The sequence below is a fragment of the Giraffa tippelskirchi genome, chromosome 7, assembly GCF_054371585.1.
Source record: "Giraffa tippelskirchi isolate mGirTip1 chromosome 7, T2T-mGirTip1v1.2.pri, whole genome shotgun sequence".
Classification (NCBI taxonomy): Eukaryota; Metazoa; Chordata; class Mammalia; order Artiodactyla; family Giraffidae; genus Giraffa; species Giraffa tippelskirchi.
In genome coordinates, this window is record NC_137281.1 from 100,197,123 (window position 1) to 100,215,562 (window position 18,440).

The 18,440-nt window shown below is 42.2% G+C and overlaps 1 protein-coding gene across 1 annotated transcript in view; it reads right to left on the minus strand.

Annotated features, from left to right (window-relative positions):
* Window positions 1-11,697, minus strand: part of EHD4 (EH domain containing 4) — an 86,926-nt gene extending 75,229 nt beyond the window's left edge. The window contains exon 1 of the mRNA XM_081507772.1: window positions 11,310-11,697. Coding sequence (XP_081363898.1) covers window positions 11,310-11,542 — 233 coding nt within the window. The 5' untranslated portion in view covers window positions 11,543-11,697. The remainder of the gene's footprint in view (window positions 1-11,309) is intronic.
* Window positions 11,698-18,440: the final 6,743 nt, after the last annotated feature.

Here is an 18,440-nt window from a genome sequence, read left to right on the forward strand (position 1 = left end):
AGAGGCCTGGCGTGCTGCAATTCATGGGGTCGCAAAGAGTCGGACACGACTGAGCGACTGAACTGAACTGAACCTCTGCTAAAACTTAATGATTCTAGCAACGACTCATCTAGAACACCTTTTGACATTAAAATTAACACCTTTCTAAATAACAATGATGAGTTTTTACCACATACTCTTAATTGTAAAAATTTGCTACCTGCCCACTCTCCTTCGGGACAGAGGCTTTCTAAATTGCTGGCTTTACAATCACAGGTCTCCATTCTCGAGTACAGTGCTGTCCTTTGTTGCATAAACAAGTAAAAACTGTTGGCCCTTAAGGCTTGGGAGCAAATTACTCCTCAAAGGGAGCCTACAGGTAGCTACACTAAAATATTGCAAGGACCTAATGAAATGTATGCTGACTTTTTAGTTAGATTACAAACTGCTATTTCCCGTACTGTAATTGGAAAAGAAACTAAAAGACAACTAGAGAAACTACTTGCTTATGAAAATGCAAATCAGGAATGCCGAAAAGCCATAGCTCCTATTCGGGAGGCAGGGACTATTATAGATTATTTGAAGGCTTGTTGCAATCTAGGATCAGAAACTCAAAAGATGCAAATGCTAGCTAAAACAATGGTTGCTTCCCTTAATTAGGGAAATGAAGGATGTTTTACATGTGGAGATAAAAGCCATTTAAAAAGGGATTGCTCTAAGAAGGTTAATAATAAACCCCCCAAAATCTGCCCTCGCTACCGTAGAGGAATGCATTGGGCCAAAAATTGTAAATCTAGATTTGACAAAATAAATTACGACAAGTTCTTACTCACATTGTTGTAGCCACGTATTCTGGGAAACAAACTCACTCAGAAGGACAATGCAGATAGTAGAGTACAGTTTATTACATTGGCGGGCCCAAGGCAGAGTCTTCTCTTAGCCAAGGACCCCAACCAGCATTTGTGAAAATCTTTGATACTCCATGTGTATGTATCCAAACTCACCACTCCAAATTCCTTGAGACTTACATAAACTAGGAAGGGTAAATGCAATCACAGTAATCCCATCATTCGTGTGTTGTGTGTTCAAACAGTTAAACAACTGGCCAATAATCAATAAGCTCGAGGTTACACTCCGAGAAGTACAGCAAAATTTATGGCCTATCTGGAGACAAGGGTGATTAGTGTATGTTTTCTAAAAATTAAAAAAGGGGGAATACACCGGAATAGTACTGTCTCCCCTATCTAAAGCAGACTTTACTAGAATACAGCTTTATTTCTTTTAAATTTTTTAAATTTTCCACAGGGAGGTAACTAGAGCAGAAAAACATTTTGAGGAATTGAGGACACTTCTCTTCCTCTGTCCATTTGGTACCAAGACGGGTTAACAAAACAATGGAAATCTGGGAAACTAATCTTACAGGGAAAGGGGTATTCTTTTATCTCCCCAGATGGATCCAACAAACTCACATAGCTTCCTCTTCAGAAAACTGGACTCAAGGGGGCCTCCAGCCTTCAAAACAGAGACAAAACAACAAAAACCCTAGGAGGAAGAAATTCCAATACAGGCCATGGCGGCTCTAAAGATCTCCAGGAAGTGCCGCCCTCGGCGACGTCAACCTTATAACCTCCCCACTTGGGGACAAATAAAAACCCTTACTAATCGAGCTGAAAATTTGATCTCTCAACAGGGAATGCCGCAGAATCCAGAACACATTTTCCTAGCCATGCTTAGCTTGGTCACTTGTGCCACCCCCTCGCCTGAGGCAAATTAATCATTCATACCTAACCCCCTTTTCACTACAGGTGGTAAAATGGACGAAGATCAATTGTTTCTACTAATGACTCTATACATATGCCTTCTCCCTAGAGCATTAAAGGGCCCTCACACCCTGAGGTAGAGGGTCATATATGGATGTGAGAGTTGGACTATGAAGAAAGCTGAGGGTCGAAGAATTGATGCTTTTGAACTGTGGTGTTGGAGAAGACTCTTGCGAGTCCCCTGGACTGCAAGGAGATCCAACCAAGTCCATCTCCAAGGAGATCCTGAGTGTTCATTTGAAGGACTGATGTTGAAGCTGAAGCTCCGATACTTTGGCCACCTGATTCGAAGAGCTGACTCATTTGAAAAGACCCTGATGCTGGGAAAGATTGAGGGCAGGAGGAGAAGGGGACGACAGAGGATGAGATGGTTGGATGGTATCACCGACTCAATGCACATGAGTTTGGGTAAACTCCAGGAGTTGGTGATGGACAGGGAGATCTGGTGTGCTGTGGTCCATGGGGTCGCAAAGAGTCGGACACGACTGAGCGACTGAACTGAACCTGAAATTCATACAGCCGCTTCGGAAAACAGTATGAAGGTTCCTCAGAAAACTAAAAGTAGAATTATCATATGATCCAGCAATTCCACTCCTGGGCATATACCTGGACAAAACTATAATTCAAAAAGATAGACACACCCCTATGCTCATAACAGCACTATTCATAATAGCCAAGATACGTTAACAACCTAAATATCCACAAATAGATGAATGGAGGAGAGGATGTGGTACGTATATACAATGGACTACTACTCAGCCATAAAACAATGAAATCATGCCATTTGCAGCAACATGGATGCAACTAGATATGATCATACTAAGTCAGAGAAAGAAAAATACCATATGATATCATATGTGGAATCTAAAATATGACACAAATGAATCTATGTACAAAACAGAAACAGACTCACTGACATAGAGAACAGACTTGTGGTTGCCAAGGGGAAAGGGGTTGGAGAAGGAATGGAGTGGGAGGTTGGGGTTAGCAGATGTAAGCTATTACATATGAAATGGATAAACAACAAGGTCCTACTGTATAGCACAGAGAACTATATTCAATATCCTATGATAAACCATAATGGAAAGGAATATAAAAAGAATGTGTGCATTGTAACTGAATCAGTTTGCTCTACAGCAGAAACTAACACACACTGTGAACAAATTCTACTTCAATTAAAAAAAAATGGGAAAAAATTAAAAACAATGTTCCAAGCTGTACAATAGACTATGATGCGGACATTAGCTATTTTTGAAGGTGACACAAGAAACAGTTCATTATATCATCTTAATTGAAAAAGGCTGTTTATTAAATTGCATTTATGCATAATCCCCAGTTTTATAATCATGACTTCTATGTCTTCATCTATGTCATCTGTTAAAAATGTGAACAGACAGAGTTTGGACCAGATGCCATGGAAGGTCCACCACAGTGAGCCTCTCTCTTCAGGCTTGATGATTCCAGTGTCACAGATTTCACCAACCGAACATTCATCTAGCACTAGTTCCCAAACATTTCTTGGGAGAGGCTGCCTAAGAATCACCATGAGAGGTAGTTTATAATAACAAAAACAGATTTTTCAGTCTGATCCACAGAGGTTCCACTTCACAAGGTCTGGGATGAGCCCCTGGAATCTGTTTCAGAAGGTCTCCTGGTGATTCTGACCCCCAGAGAGATTCAGGAACCACAGCTTTCTAGTTCAGAATTCTCCAAGGTTTTGAAACATGTTTTTAATGTCTTTTAGAAGTAAGCTTCTAGATGTCACTTCTAATCCTCGGGGACTGCTTCCCTTTATCAGGCAGATGATGTAATCAGACAAGAGGCCAACAGACAGCATCGCCCCAAGCAGAACTGCTGCCACCAATGGCACACTCAACCTGTCCTGCACCACCCCCACCCCTCAGAACCCTTGCTTCAAGTCCTGCCTCTTCCTGGGCTTCTGAACCACCAGCTGCTCCCCCTCCACACACCCCTTCTATCAACTTCTAACTCCGCAGGATCATGATCATCAACCAAAGCTCTGGAATGCCTGTGACCAGGGAATGGTTCCTCACCCTCAGTGCCCAGCTGCTGAGAGTTTTCTATATTTGATGCTTCACCTCCCACTCATTCTTCAACCCACTGTCACCTGGCTTCCATCAGCACCACTTACTGACTCTTGTCAAGGTCACCCTGGCTTCTGATGGCTAATCCACTGGTTCTGTTTCCCCGAGACAGCTTACGCTGCTGACCACCCCCTCTCTTTCCCTGGCTTTTGTGGGGACCATCTGCTGTTTCACCTGTCTAGCATCCATTCCCCCTTTTTGGTAGCTGTACTCTGAGCAGCCACCTCTCCCCATCATCAGGCCATGAGGCTTGGGGGCTGAGCACCCCACTCCAGACATGGATACTCATTCCCCCCAGCTTGAGGGACTGGCTCAAGGATGGGCAGATGGCCAAAGTCGAGCCAATGAAACTCAAACTTGAGACTTGTTGCTCAAACTATGGGGGGAGGGGTTCTCTTCTTTCCCACAGGGGTTGCTGAGCTGGGAGAACATGAGTCTGGAATTGGAGAGGGTCTGCCTACCCCATAAGCAAATGCCTGAGAAGGAAGCCAATGTGAGAAGACAGCAGAGCTGAGAGGCCAAGTCCTGATGGCACCACATGGGGTCCTAGGCTGGGTCTGAAGCCAGCACTGCTACTGCTAAGTCGCTTTAGCCGTGTCCGACTCCGTGCGACCCCAGAGACGGCAGCCCACCAGGCTCCCCCGTCCCTGGGATTCTCCAAGCAAGAACACTGGAGTGGGTTGCCATTTCCTTCAGCCAGCACACTCTGGTCCAATTAGTTTCATGAGAAAAAGTGTTATCTTTTTACTTAAGGCTTTTTAAGTTGAGTTGCTGCCACTTGCAACCAAAAGAGTCCTAAGATGGCTCTGAACCACCATCCTTCCCTAGCATCACCTCCACCTCTGTGGTGATATTTTCCCCAGCACCTCCACAAGGTCCTCTTCCTCTCATTCCAGACCCACATGTCCGACCCCTCTTGGACTCTACACCTGGGTGTCCACTTATGCACAGGCTTAAACCTAAACTCCCAAGTATGCCCCCATTCTTCCTCGCCTCAGTGGACAGCTCAATCACCCACCTGGTTAACCAAAGTTGGGCCTCACCATGGATACTTTCTCACTTTCACTTCCCTATCTCCTTGGGGCTGCGAATTTTTGCTCATTCCGCAGGGTTCAGCTTTCAAGCTGTATCCCCAGATGCCTTTTCCAATCTCCAAACCTGCATGAAGGGTCCCTCCTATGCTCCCACCCCACCCTGTGCTTTAGTGTCACAGATCTTGTCACCCAGAGCCCTGAGGGCTTGATTCTTTTCCATAGTCTGTGATAGCTGGGTCCATCCCTGATATCAATACTATTTGAGGAAAGGAACACTAGGCTGTATAGGTATGAGCTTACACTGTATACTGTAAATACAGTCTATACAGTGAAAATGAAATATTTCAGTATTTCAGAAAGATCTGCAGAAGGCATGGTATTTGGCACACAAGACTATGATTTTTGGAGTCTAGCACTTGAATGAGGGTAAGAATCACCCAACTGGGGCCCCAGTGTTTCCCTAAAGGATGTTTTTTTTTAAATGGGTGAACCAGCCTGCCTTCTACTGAGTATCTTCACTTCTCTTTAATAGCTGAGTCTAGAGCTTATCAAAGGAATAGAGTAGAGCTTTGTCCTTAAAATCTATTTCTTCCCTTTTTTGAAAACCGGAACATTTGCCTGCTTCCAACTTTCTGATATTTTTCATATTCTTATTTCTTACAAATCACAGAACACAATTTTCTTTGAGCACAACTGCAAGCTCTTCCTACAAGGACCTTCCATCCATCTATCCACCTGGGTATTTCCTGGGTCTTGCCTGTGGCAGGCCCTAGAGAGCTCCTCGTTGTCTGGTTTGAGTCCCTCTCAAACATGCCTGGGCTCCCTTCTACCATCTCTGGAGCACTTTCTTTGAGAGAAAAGGAGGAAGCAAAATAATAGCTGAGTAGTTCTGCTTTTTGTTAACGTTCCAACAAGAGTCCCAGGCTTGAGCCTATCGCTTCCTGATTCTTTTTCTTGTTCTGATCATACCTAAAAGGGCTTTTTTTATTGTCTGAGGCATTTTTTTTTAATTGTCTGAGGGGGCGTATTGTCTCAGCACCCTCACTTCAGCTTCTTAATGTTTCATACTATCCACCAACCTTGTTTTCATCCTTGTCCATGGAACCCCCTGCCCGCCTTTTCCCTATTAATGCTATATTTAATATTTAAAGTTTTAAAACATAACTGCCTTATCAAGCATTTTATAGGAAAACATCACACCGTGTACTAACCTGAGCATTATGAATCATGAATGTTTATACACTGACAAGGATATACAAGGAAAAAAACAAATAGGGATTACATGGTGGCTATTTGTACACTGCTTTTTCTCAGGTCTACTCTTTAGTTCCTTTTGTCCTTGGTTTTCTTTTAGCTTATTTCCACTTTTGTTTTTTTGTTTCCTTTCTGGCATCTATTTTCACTTTAAATTATTGCACACAGATGCAGAAATTACTTGATGGGCACTAATTGTAGAATTTATGGAAATTAAATCATAGGATACTTAATATTGAAAGACTGAATTGTTTCATATTTTTATTGAGATTTAATTCATATACCATAAAATTCACCCTTTTAAAGGGCACAATTCTGTGGTTTTTAGTATCCTCACAAAGTTGTACAACTAAATACCTCTATCTAACTTCAGAACATTTTTATCACCCAAAACGGAAACCCTGTGCCCATTAGAAGTCACTTTCTACTCTTCTTGCAATGTGGATATCAAACTGTCCCACTATCATTTGTTGAAAAGTATATTTCCCCCCACTGAATCGTCTTAAAACCCTTGTAAAAACAAATTTATCAAACATGGCTTATTTCTGAATTTTCAGTTCTATTCAACTGACCTATATGTCTCTCCTTATGCCAGCGTCACACTCTCCTGTTTACTGTAGCTTTGTAGTGAGTTTTGAAATCAGAAGTATGAGAAATTGAATATTGTTGTTTTTTTCCCCCAAGATTGTTTTGGCTATTCTGGACCTCTCACAATTCCTCGTGAATTTTTAGGATCAGCTTGTCAATTTCTACAAAGGCGGCAGTTGGGATTTTGCTAGGGATTGCAGTGACTCTAAAGATCACTTGGAGTATTATTGTCGGGACTCCCCTAGTGGTCCAGTGGTTAAGAATCTGCCTGCCAATGCAGGGGACACAGGTTTGATTTCTGGCACAGGAAGATTCCACATGCTGTGGGGCCACTAAGCCCATATACCACAAATACTGAAGCTCGTGAGCTCTAGAGCCCATGCTTCCAGACGAGAGGCCACTGCAGTGAGAAGCCCTCAAACCACAACCAGAGAAAGCCCTCACACAATATCAAAGACCCAGCACAGCCAATAAATAAATAAGTAAAAAATAAAAACACTATCATTCAACCCACAAACATGGAAAGTCTTTCCTTTTAAGGTTTTAATTTCTTTCAACAAAGTTTTACAGTTTTGGATTACTTTTGTTAAATTTATTCCTAAAGTATTTTATTTTTTAAGGTACTATGATAAATGGAATTGTTTTCTTGATTTCATTTTCAGATTGTTCATTGCTAGTGAATAGAAATATAACTGATCCTGTATATTAATCTTGTATCCTGACAACTTACTGAACTTGTTTTAAGAGTTCTTGAAGGCTTTTCCTAATCCTTAGGATTTTTCTATATACAAGATCATGTTCTCTGTGAATAGAGATGTTTTTACTTCTTTCCAATCTACATGCCTTCTATTCCTTTTTCTTGCCTTATTGCCTTATTCTCGACCCTTTAAAAACCTATAGTGACTTCCTTCTTTTTTCCTCATTAGAATAAATTTTTTTGAGAGAACAGGACAAGAGTGTAGGAGGAAGAGAGAAAGTGGAGCTCTTAAAAGTCAGAAGTTGCAACTGTGTGGCTTGAATTGATTTTTGGTGAACCTCACATCCTCTCAGGGGAAATGTCTTCCCTCACAGCATCTGGGCCAGGGATTTTCTGGGAGACTGTCTGAAATCTGTTTTCCTCAGGTTTTGGACACAAAGTCTGGCTGAGCCCAATATTCAGCCTTCATTGGCTGTTCAACAGTCTACCATGACTTGGCCACTTTTCCCATGCCCATCTCTTCTTCTCTGGCCAATTCTCCTGCTGCCCAGAGGCAGAGCACCACCAGTTCCTCCCATGGCATCCTCAGTCTTCTGAGAAATAAAACTGTCAGTGAGACAATAGACTGTTCTGCTTCTACCCCAAAAGGACTTTGACAAACATCTCCTGAAGTTCTGGGCCAGCTTTGTGACCCATGTGAGGAGAGTCCATCAAAACTCTCTTATCTATCCTCTTCCTTGCACTTGGGCCCCTCATGGTCATCTTCCATAGTGAGCATAGCTTCTTGACATTCAGACTCTCCATCACTCTATTGAGTTGGGGTTTTTTTTTTTGGCCACTCTGCATGGCATGCAGGATCTTAGTTCCCTGACCAGAGATCGAACCCGCACCCCCTGAAGTGGAAGTGCACAGTCTTAACCACTGGACCACTAGGGAAGTCCCTAGGAGACCTTTTAATTAGAACACAGCACACACTTAAAACGCCTCACTCTTGGTGAAAGTCCTGGCTCACCATGTTTCAATGGGGCTCTTAATTCTTCCCGGTTATGGGACCAAAGGAAGGAAGAGGAAGGTTTCATCAAAGGTGGAATGTATATCAAAGGCTTTGCTGAGTGACCTCACATGGAGAGAAGTTTCCCTTCATATTAATGTAGGCTCTGTGTAACCAGTGACCTCTGGGGATGAGCTGGAAGCCAGGTGGATAAGAATCTCTGACTATGCAGACAGGTGCATCCTATAGCCAATTATGAGCTTCCAGTGCTTACTGGCTAGAAACAAAACACCCAGGCACTAACCAGCCTCAGAGAAAAGACAGCCACAGATGCAGGCAGGTTCCAGGATGGTCCGCACCTGGGTCAACACTTCTAGTCCCCAGTACCAGTGTAGGACTCTAGAGGGCAGCTGCCCTTTTGTTTGGGTCTTTCCTTCCAGAAGCTGAATCTTTTCCCTCTAGCCTGGCTCTGAAATCAAACTCAGGTCTCCGGTGCCTCACCAACCTTCTGGTATACCCTGAGTTTCTTCCGCCCTCAGAGGTCCACTTTTGTGTCTGGTGCCTAACAACCAAGTCACTTAGGCCAGGGAAGGTCTCAAGAGCAAGTGACTTCCTGATAGGGTGACTCTTTTCTCACTGTGGTGTTGCATGTGGGGGCTCCAGGGCCTCCTGAGAAGTGGTTCATTTGGGTGGAGTCATTGTTTAGTCGCTAAGTCGTGTCTGACTCTGCGACCCTATGGACTGTAACCTACTAGGCTCCTCTGTCCATGGGATTTCCCAGGTAAGAAGACTGGAGTGACCCAGGGATCAAACCCGCATCTTCTGCTTGGCAGGTGGATTCTTTGCCACTGAGTCACCTGGGAAGTCCTTGGATGGAGTCATCAAATCCCCAAATCCTTCTTCAAACTATGCTTAGCTGTTCCACAAAATTCCCCCAAATGATGAAACAGAAAAACAGTAAGCTGAAAAAAAGATGGATACATGTTTCCAAGGGTTTGTTCTCCTGCCTTAGGTTTGCTTATTATCCAGGCTGTGGGAGCAGAGAGAGGACCAAATCATATCCAGGTTGACACAGTATTAACAGTGGCTCCCTAATCACACAATAAAGCTCTCATGGCAAGGACAGATGGGAGGAACTACCCAGGGTGCTCTGAACAAGCCATCACCAATGCTGAGACTATTTTAATTATAACAATGCTTACCTTCTTATCCTTTATCTGTATATTTCAAAAGGTCTACCTCCTACTCTTGTGCTACATAATGCTTCATAGCCTTATATACTTAAATTGGTTAATATTACTGAGCCCTGAAGTGTATTTTATAACATCTTTCAAGGTATCAGTTTATGTAATATTTCTAGGTTCATTTTGAGTGTCTTAGGTGACATATTTAATACTATTTTCAGCTTACTAATGAGCACCAAATAAAGCAATTTAAAATTATTTTCTTCCATCTTCTTTACATTCAACTTACTTTCGAGAACTATATTTCAATATAGTGTTTTTGCTTTGCTGAATTAATTCATTATGTAGCTGCAGGTTTGGATTGAACATATTTTCTGTAGTGACAGCTACTCTATTTGTAGGAACTATTTAGGTCACTGGAACCCAGAAAAAGATGCCGCTACTTAATAGAAATGGCATGTATCCAAATATAGATGCAGTTTTCTGAACACCTATTGATCATCAATGATGAAGAAACTTACAATTTCCAAAACCCTGGCCCCAAACCTAAAATGATCATTTTGTTTCAATGGACACACAGTTTAACCCAGGAAAACAAGTCTCCTAACCAAAGAGAGTCTTAATATGCCAGCTGCTTTAAAAGTAAAATAGCCTCTTCAAAAAGCAATCTGTTACACAGTAAATTATTTCCCATTAAAAACCACTTCCGAGGGACCTATATGATTTGTTTTTTTGTTTTTTGTTTTTGACCTATATGATTCTAATGTCAAGGCATCCACAGTAATTGTTTGCTTTTGGAGACATGGCAAGCATGACAAATATTTTCAGTTGTCAAGGGTGACGGAAAAGGGAATGACCCACCTAAGAAATGGAAACTAACCAGTAGTAATATGACACTCCCCCTGAGCTCCACTGGGCGCTGGCTGGTTCGGCGGCTACACACAGCTAACTTCCTATAGCAGGATAAAGAGAGGCTGAGCACGAGCTGAATGAAGGCGGCCTCTCTACCCTGTCCCCCTGAACACAGTGTTGGGGGCGGGATGCAGGGCCGCAATGTAAGGGGGCGTGGGCAACACTCTCTACTGTTGCCATTCTTTAATTCAGTAAATAGTTATACGCCGGGCACTGTGCTAGGGCTTAACTTTCCAACTTGACTCAATAATCCATTCTGATACCCCACACCGTTGTCCCCATTTTCAGCCCTTGGTCTCACTCGCTCGTCAAGAAGGTGCTTATCATAGCCTTGCTTTTCCTCCCATCCCGGGGCTCCCAGGCTAGGGTGACAAGATAAAGTCAGCCAGAGGAGTGCTTTTCCAAACTCAAGGAAGGAGGGCTCGTGGTACGCAGAGAAGGGGCAGGGGGCAGTTCTCAGGACCCTCTGGGCCGCGTTGGGAGAGCCTGCCCTCACTTCGGCGGCCGGTCCCGGGTCAGGGCTTCAGACATCCCGGCACCGAGCTCGGACGGGGAACCTGAGGCCACGCCGATGCTGGAGAAAGCGGCAGAGAGGGGATTCCTCGAAGGAGAAGGGGGCCCTGCAGGAAGCCCGAGGGCTGCGGGAGGCTGGTGACAACAGGCGCGCACGTGGGGAGGACAGCCTCCACCTAGGTGACGGGGACAGGTGTGCAGGCAGGAGGGCGGAAGGGGCGGGGAGGGTTACCTGATGAAGGTGGTCTTGCCGGTGCTGTACTGGCCCACCAGCAGGATCATAGGCTTGTTCTCAAAGTCGGCGTCCTCCAGCGCGGGCGAGTGGAACTCGTGGAAGCGATACGCCTCCTCCAGCGGCAGCACCTTTCGCTGGTAGAGCGAGCGCAGGCCACCCGTGACCGTCTGCACCGGGTCCGCGCCCGTGCCTCCGCGCCCGCCAGCCTGCCGCCCTAACCAGCTGAACATCCTGCCGCCGGCCCGCTCGTCTGTGCCCCGCGCTCGCCCTCTCAGTGCCGGTCCCGAGCTCCGACCCCACTCCGAGCTCGACCCTCCCCAGCTGGCACTGAGCAGCCCCAACAGCCCTCGCCGCCGCCCGAGCTAGCCCCGCCTCGCGCCATCTCAGCCAGTCTCCGGTCGCTACGTCACGGGAGTGTGTTCATTATTCAGAAGGGCTGTCTCAAGTCCTTTCTCATTGGGTCGATGCCGGCGCGAGTGGAGGCGCCAGCCAATGGAGATGAGTGTCTTACTGAATTATTGATGACGGAGTCTTTCTAGAGGACAGGGCGAGGAAGAGGGTGTTTCTCCAACTTGCCAGCGCAGACCTGCAAACCGAGGGGCCGGGTGTGGTTGGTTGCCCGCGCCCCACCTCTAGCCAGGTGGCGTAGATTTCCGGGCAAATCTGAGCTGGCAAAGAAACACACACGCGCGCGCGCCTCTGGAGGCTGCTTAGTCTCCTGGGATGTTTTTTCATCCCAGCCCTACGATGCTGGGGACAAAAGTTAAAAAAGTTAACAGGCGGGTTCTTTCTATCTACTCGCAGCTTATTATTACTATGACTTTATCTGTGACGAAATCCTGACTCAAGGACGTAAGTGACCAAATTTGAAGTTGGGATAGTAGACTTCAATCTACTTGGGTAAATGTTTCTCCACGCTGCCTCCACTAACTTCTGGATCGAGTGAAGCCTTTTTGCCCTTAGTTTTCTTCATGTGATTTTCTGTAAATTTGAAGGTCTAGTTATCCTTATTACAACCTCATTGCCACATATTGACATAAAAAGAGTTACTGTTAGCCTGTAGCAGTCTCTTTTTCAGGTGATAAGGATACATCATTGGAGACGACTCTAAAGAGTCCCTTGGACTGCAAGGAGATCAAACCAGTCAATCCTAAAGAAAATTAGTCCTGAATATTCATTGGAAGGACTGATGCTGAAGCTCCAATACTTTGGCCACCTGATGCGAAGAACTGTCTCATTGGAAAAGAGCCTGATGCTGGGAAAGATTGAAGGCAGGAGGAGGAGGGGATGACAGAGGATGAGATGGTTGGATGGCATCACCGACTCAGTGGACATGAGTTTGAGTAAGCTCGGGGAGTTGGTGATGGACAGGGAAGCCTGGCGTGCTGCAGTCCATAGGGTTGCAAAGAGTTGGATACGACTGAGTGACTGAACTGAACTGAACTGAACTGAAGGATACATCTAAACTGAGATAGGGAGAAATAATCAGCTATCACTTTTGGTGTCCTGCATTACAGTTTTAGAATGTCTCAATTGTTTCAGTGCATTTCTCAAGTGTGGTGCTGGTGGGGGGGGGAAGGGGGTACCTGCATAAGAAAACTTGAGATGGTTGTTAAAATGCAGATATCTGGTCATCATTCCATCCTACTGAGTTAAAATATTGCAGAAGGATGAAGCTCAACAACTGTTTCCAGCTGATGCTGATGTGTTCTAATCTGGGGGAAATAGTATCACAACAGACTTCTCACATCTGATATTAATACAGATTCTGATTCAGTGGGTATGGGATGTTACCTAAGACTGTGTTTCTAACAAGCTCCCAGGCATTGCCCAATGCTGCTTGTTCATGGATCATAAATTGAGTACCAGGGCTGTGGTGGAAAGAACAGGATTTGGCATCAAAAGACCTAGGTTTGAATTCTGACTATATAAATTAATGGCTATGTGATCTTAGGGGCTTCCCTGGTGGCTCAGCTGGTAAAGAATCTGCCTGCAATGCCGTAGACCCAGGTTCAGTCCCTGGGTCGGAAAGATCCCCTGGAGAAGGAAATGGCAACCCATTTCAGTAGTCTTGCCTGGAGAATCCCATGGGCAGAGGAGCCTGGTGAGCTACAGTCCATGAGATTGCAAAGCGTCAGACACGACTGAGTGACTAACACTTACACTTATGTGATCTTAAATGCAATTGGTTGTCTCTCTGCCTCAGTTTTCTTGTTTGTAAAATAGGAACTTTGGAATTGTGGATAAAATATTTAGAGGGAGTTATATGTGACTAAGAAAGTGACAAGAAAGCCAAGCAAAAAATGTAGTTAGATACCTGCCTCATTAAAATAAAAAAAGCTTGAAATGTAAAAATGAAACCATAAACCTACTAGAAGAACTACTACTTCAGAAGCTTCTGAAGATTTGTAAAACTTTGGAAGGGAAAAGCCTTTCTAATCAAAACCAAAGATAAAAATTATGAAAAAAGGTTGATAGCTTTGTCAGCAAAAAACTAAAGGCTTCAATGTGAGTTTTTTTTTTAATAAATAAAAAACAAACACTTATAAACATACTCTTGCCATATAATTCAGAATTTTCTCTCCTTGGTATTTACCCAAATGTGTTGAAAACTTATGTCCATATAAGAACTTCCTGTAATTATTTACAGCAGATTTATTCATAATTGCCCAAACTTGGAAGCAACTAAGATATCATTATCTAGGTGAATGGATAAATAAACTGTGGTACATTTAGACAATAAAATATTATTCAGCTAAAAAGAAATGGGCTACCAAGCCAAGAAAAGATGTGAAGGAAGCTTAAATCTATATTACTAAGTGAAAGAAGCCAATCTAAAAAGGCTACATACTGTATGGTTGAAACAGTATAACGTTCTGGAAAAAAGCAAAATTATGGAGACTATAGAAAGATCAGTGGTTTCCAGGGGTTAGAGAGGAGGGAAGAATGGGTAGGAAGAGCATAGAAGGTTTGTAAGGCAGTGAAACTATTCTGTATGATAATGTATTTGTGGATATATACCATTATACATTTGTCCAAACCCATAGAATCTATAACACCAAGAGTGAATCCTAATGTAAACTATGGATTTGGGGTGACAGTGATGTGTCAGTGTGGGTTAGGTTCATCAATGGTAACATATATTCCACTCTGGTGCAGGATGTTGGTTGTGTGGGATGTCAATAGTGGGAAGGTGGTATTGCAGGGATAAATGATACATGGGAACTCTCTTTACTTTATGTTTAATTTTACTGTGAATCTAAAACCACTCTAAAAAATTCTATTAAAAGTAGTGTATATATAAAAAACCAAACAGGGACTTCCCTGGCAGTCCAGTGGTTAAGACTGCACCTTCCAACGCCTGGAGTGCAGTTCCATCCCTGGTCAGAGAGCTAAGATCCCACATGCCTCGGGGCAAAAAAAAAAACAAACAGACTTAAAGAAGAAGTAATATTGTAACAAAATCAATAAAAACTTTTGAAACAGTCCACATTAAAAAAAAATCCATAAGCCAAAGTAAAGGTCAAAAGACAAATAGGGTAAAACATTACAGACATAATATATCATATATATTTAATTAAGGGATTAAAACTTTAAAAATCTATATGAAATTATTAAGAAAGAAAGAAATACTCAATTAGACCAATGAGCAAAGGACATAGACAACTAGAAAAACTAATAAAGTTGATAAGTAAACTAAATGATGCTGATCTCCGTTAACAATCAAATAAACATATTTAAATGAACACATAACATTAAGAATTACAGACTTTTATTTTTCTAAGATGATGTCTAATGTTAGCCAGGGTGTAGGAAAAGGTACCTTCTCATACATTGCTGGAGATGGTATAAATTGGCACTCTTCTGGAGTCCATACTTACCAAAAAATCTTGAAAATGCACATTGAAGACTTCTGCTTCTTAACTTAAGATCAAACTTAAAATGAAATGACTGAGTGCTTTCCTTCTAAGATCAGAAACAGGGCAAAGTGTCTGCTTTTACCACTTCTATTTAACATCCTGTGCTGTGCCTGTGCTTAGTCGCTCTGTGTCTGACTCTGCAACGCTATGGACTGCAGCCCTCCAGGCTCTTCTGTCCATGGGGCTTCTCCAGGCAAGAATACTGTAATGGATTGTCATGCCCTCTCCTCCAGGGGATCTTCCCAACCCAGGGATTGAACCCAGGTCTCCTGCATTGCAGGCAGTTCTTTACCAGCTGAACTACCAGGGAAGCCCATTTAGCATCCTACTAAGATTCTAGTCAGTACAATAAGGCAAGTAAAAGAAAAGGTATCTAGATTGGATAGGAAAAAGTAAAACCATCTTTATTTGCAGAAAATATGACCATCTTTGTAGAAAATTCTAAGGAATCTACCAAAAAAGCTGGGGCTTCCCTTGTGGCTCAGCTAGTAAAGAATCTGCCGGCAATGCAGGAGACCTGGGTTCGATCCCTTGGTTGGGAAAATCCCCTGGAGAAGGGAAAGGCTACCCACTCCAGTATTCTGGCCTGGAGAATTCCACAGACTGTATAGTCCATGGGGTTGCAAAGAATTGGACACGACAGAGACTTTCACACACTTACTTCACCAAAAAAGCTAGTAGAATTAATGAGTTTAGCAGGATTGCTAAGTGTAAGACAAAAACCTCTATTTTTGTATACTAGCAATGAATAATTGGACAATGAAGTAAAAAATAAATATAATTTGCAATGCATTAAATATATTAAATACTTAGGGGTAAATCTGATTAAAATGTACAAGGTCTGTACACTGATAGCTACAGAGCATTTCTGGGAGAAATAAAGGAGGTCTAAATAAATGGAAATACATACTTGTGGGTATGTATATATGCTTGTGGATCAGAAGACTCAATATTGTTAAGATGTCAATTTTCTTCAAACTTTTTTTTTCTTTTCCTTTTTTTTTAATCTATTTTTTCTTCTTTTATTTTTATTTATTTTTTCTTCAAACTTATAAACATATTCAGTGCAATCCTAGCAAGTTTTTATTTTTGTTAATTGACAAGTTGATTCTAAATTCACATGTAAATGCAAAGAATCTAAAACAGCCAGAACAACTTTGAAAAAAAAACCCAAAGTTCGAAGACTTACACTACATAATTTCAAAACTCATTGTAAAGATACAGAAATCAAGGCAGCATGATATTGGTATAAAGATAGACTAATATATCAAAAGAACAAATAGAGTCTAAAAATAGACACACACATACTGGTTAATTGACTTTTGACACAATGCAAATGCAATTCAGTGGATAAGGAAAGTCTTTTCAACTAATAATGCTAGTTGGACATCCATATGTGAAAAGATGAACTTTGATCTATACCTTCCACCATATGTAAAAGTGATCTCAAAATGATTGTAAATGTAGATGTAAAGAACAAAACAAAGAAGAAAACCTTTGTGAACTTGTGTAGGGAAAGGTTTCTTAGGTGATACTAAAAGCATGATCCATAAAAGAAAAAAATTGATAAATTAGACGATCAAAATTAAGAACTCCTGACCTTTGGTAGATACTGTAAACAAAATGAAAAGAAATCACAGACTAGGAGACTATATTTTCAGATATCTGATAAAGGACTTGTACCCAAAACATATAAAGACTTCTTAAAGCTCAATATTAAGAAAACAGGGAGTTCCCTGGCAGTCCAGTGGTTAGGACTTGAGCTTTCACTGCCATGGCCTGGGTTCAATCCCTGGTTGGAGAACTAAGATCCCGCAAGCTGTGTGACATGGCCAAAAAAAAAATGAATTAAAAAAAAACAAATAAAAAGCCACACCAAGATACCCTTATACACCTATTAGAATGTCTGAATCATACCAGTTGTTGGTAAGGATGTGGTGCAACTAGAACTCACATGCATTGCCAGTGGAATGTAAGCTAGTACCACCACTTTGGAAACAGTTTGGCAGTTTCTTAAAAAGTGAAGCACGCACCTACCACATGACCCAGCAGGGGGGGAGCAGAGGCAAGGATACAAAGGGCATGAGAAGGCTTGTTGGGGTGAAGGGTTTACTCATTACCGTGCTGTTGTGATGGTTCACAGTTGTACACCTCTGCTGAAACTCATCAAATTGTGTACTTTAATTATGCACAGTCTATGATATGTCAATTATACCTTTCCTAATTGTTAGAAATGCTCACACTTCTCAGGAATTTTATCCTGAAGGAATAATGAACATAAAGCTTTATCTAAGGAATGTCTAACAGTGTATCATTATAACAGTGAAAAGCTGTGACTAGTTGTTCTCCCATGAAAAGACTAGTTAAGCAGATGATGGATTCCTATGTAGTCTCTGAAAATCGTGTTATATGAGAAGAGTATTAATCACCTGAGAAAATGCTCAGAATATATTTTTAAGTGGAAAAAAGCAGATGACAGAAGTGACTCCATGCAATTGCTGTGGAAAACAGTATGGCAGTTCTTCCAATAAAGATAGAACTGCCATAGTATCCACCAATCCTATTTCTGGGTATATATCCAAAAGAATTGAAGGTAGGGTCTCTAGGAGATGTTTGCACATTCATGTTCATAGCAGCTCCACTCACAACAGTCAAGAGGTTAAAGCAGCCTAAGTGTCAATTGATAGATGAACAGATAAACATTTAAACAAAATGTGTATATATACATACAATGAAATGTTATTCAGCCTTAAAAAAGGAAAGAAATCCTGTCACATGCCATAACCTAAATGAAACCTGAAAACATTATGCTACGTGATACAGGCTCCGACCCCTTTATCCTTTCTGCTGCCTAGAATGTGGGTAGAGATGCAACAGCCATATCGGACCAAAAGGAAAACTTGAGGATGGCAGAAGCAACAGCTGAAAGGAGCCTGGGTCCCTGACTAGAAATAGAGATCTTTTAGATCTTTAGATCTTCTACAGAAGATCTTTAGATCTTTAGAGCCTCTTTAGATCTTTTAGGTTATGTATCAAAAGCAATGTTGACTGATACAGAATTTGAATACATGAATCAAGAACTCAGGACATAACCTTGGCTAGAAATAAAGGTTTGTTTTCAAAATAGAAGCAGTAGTAGAAATTCTGGGTGTGGATGAGATTGCTTTAAGGAGGGTATAGTGATAAGGGGGCAGAACTGAGGAGAGAG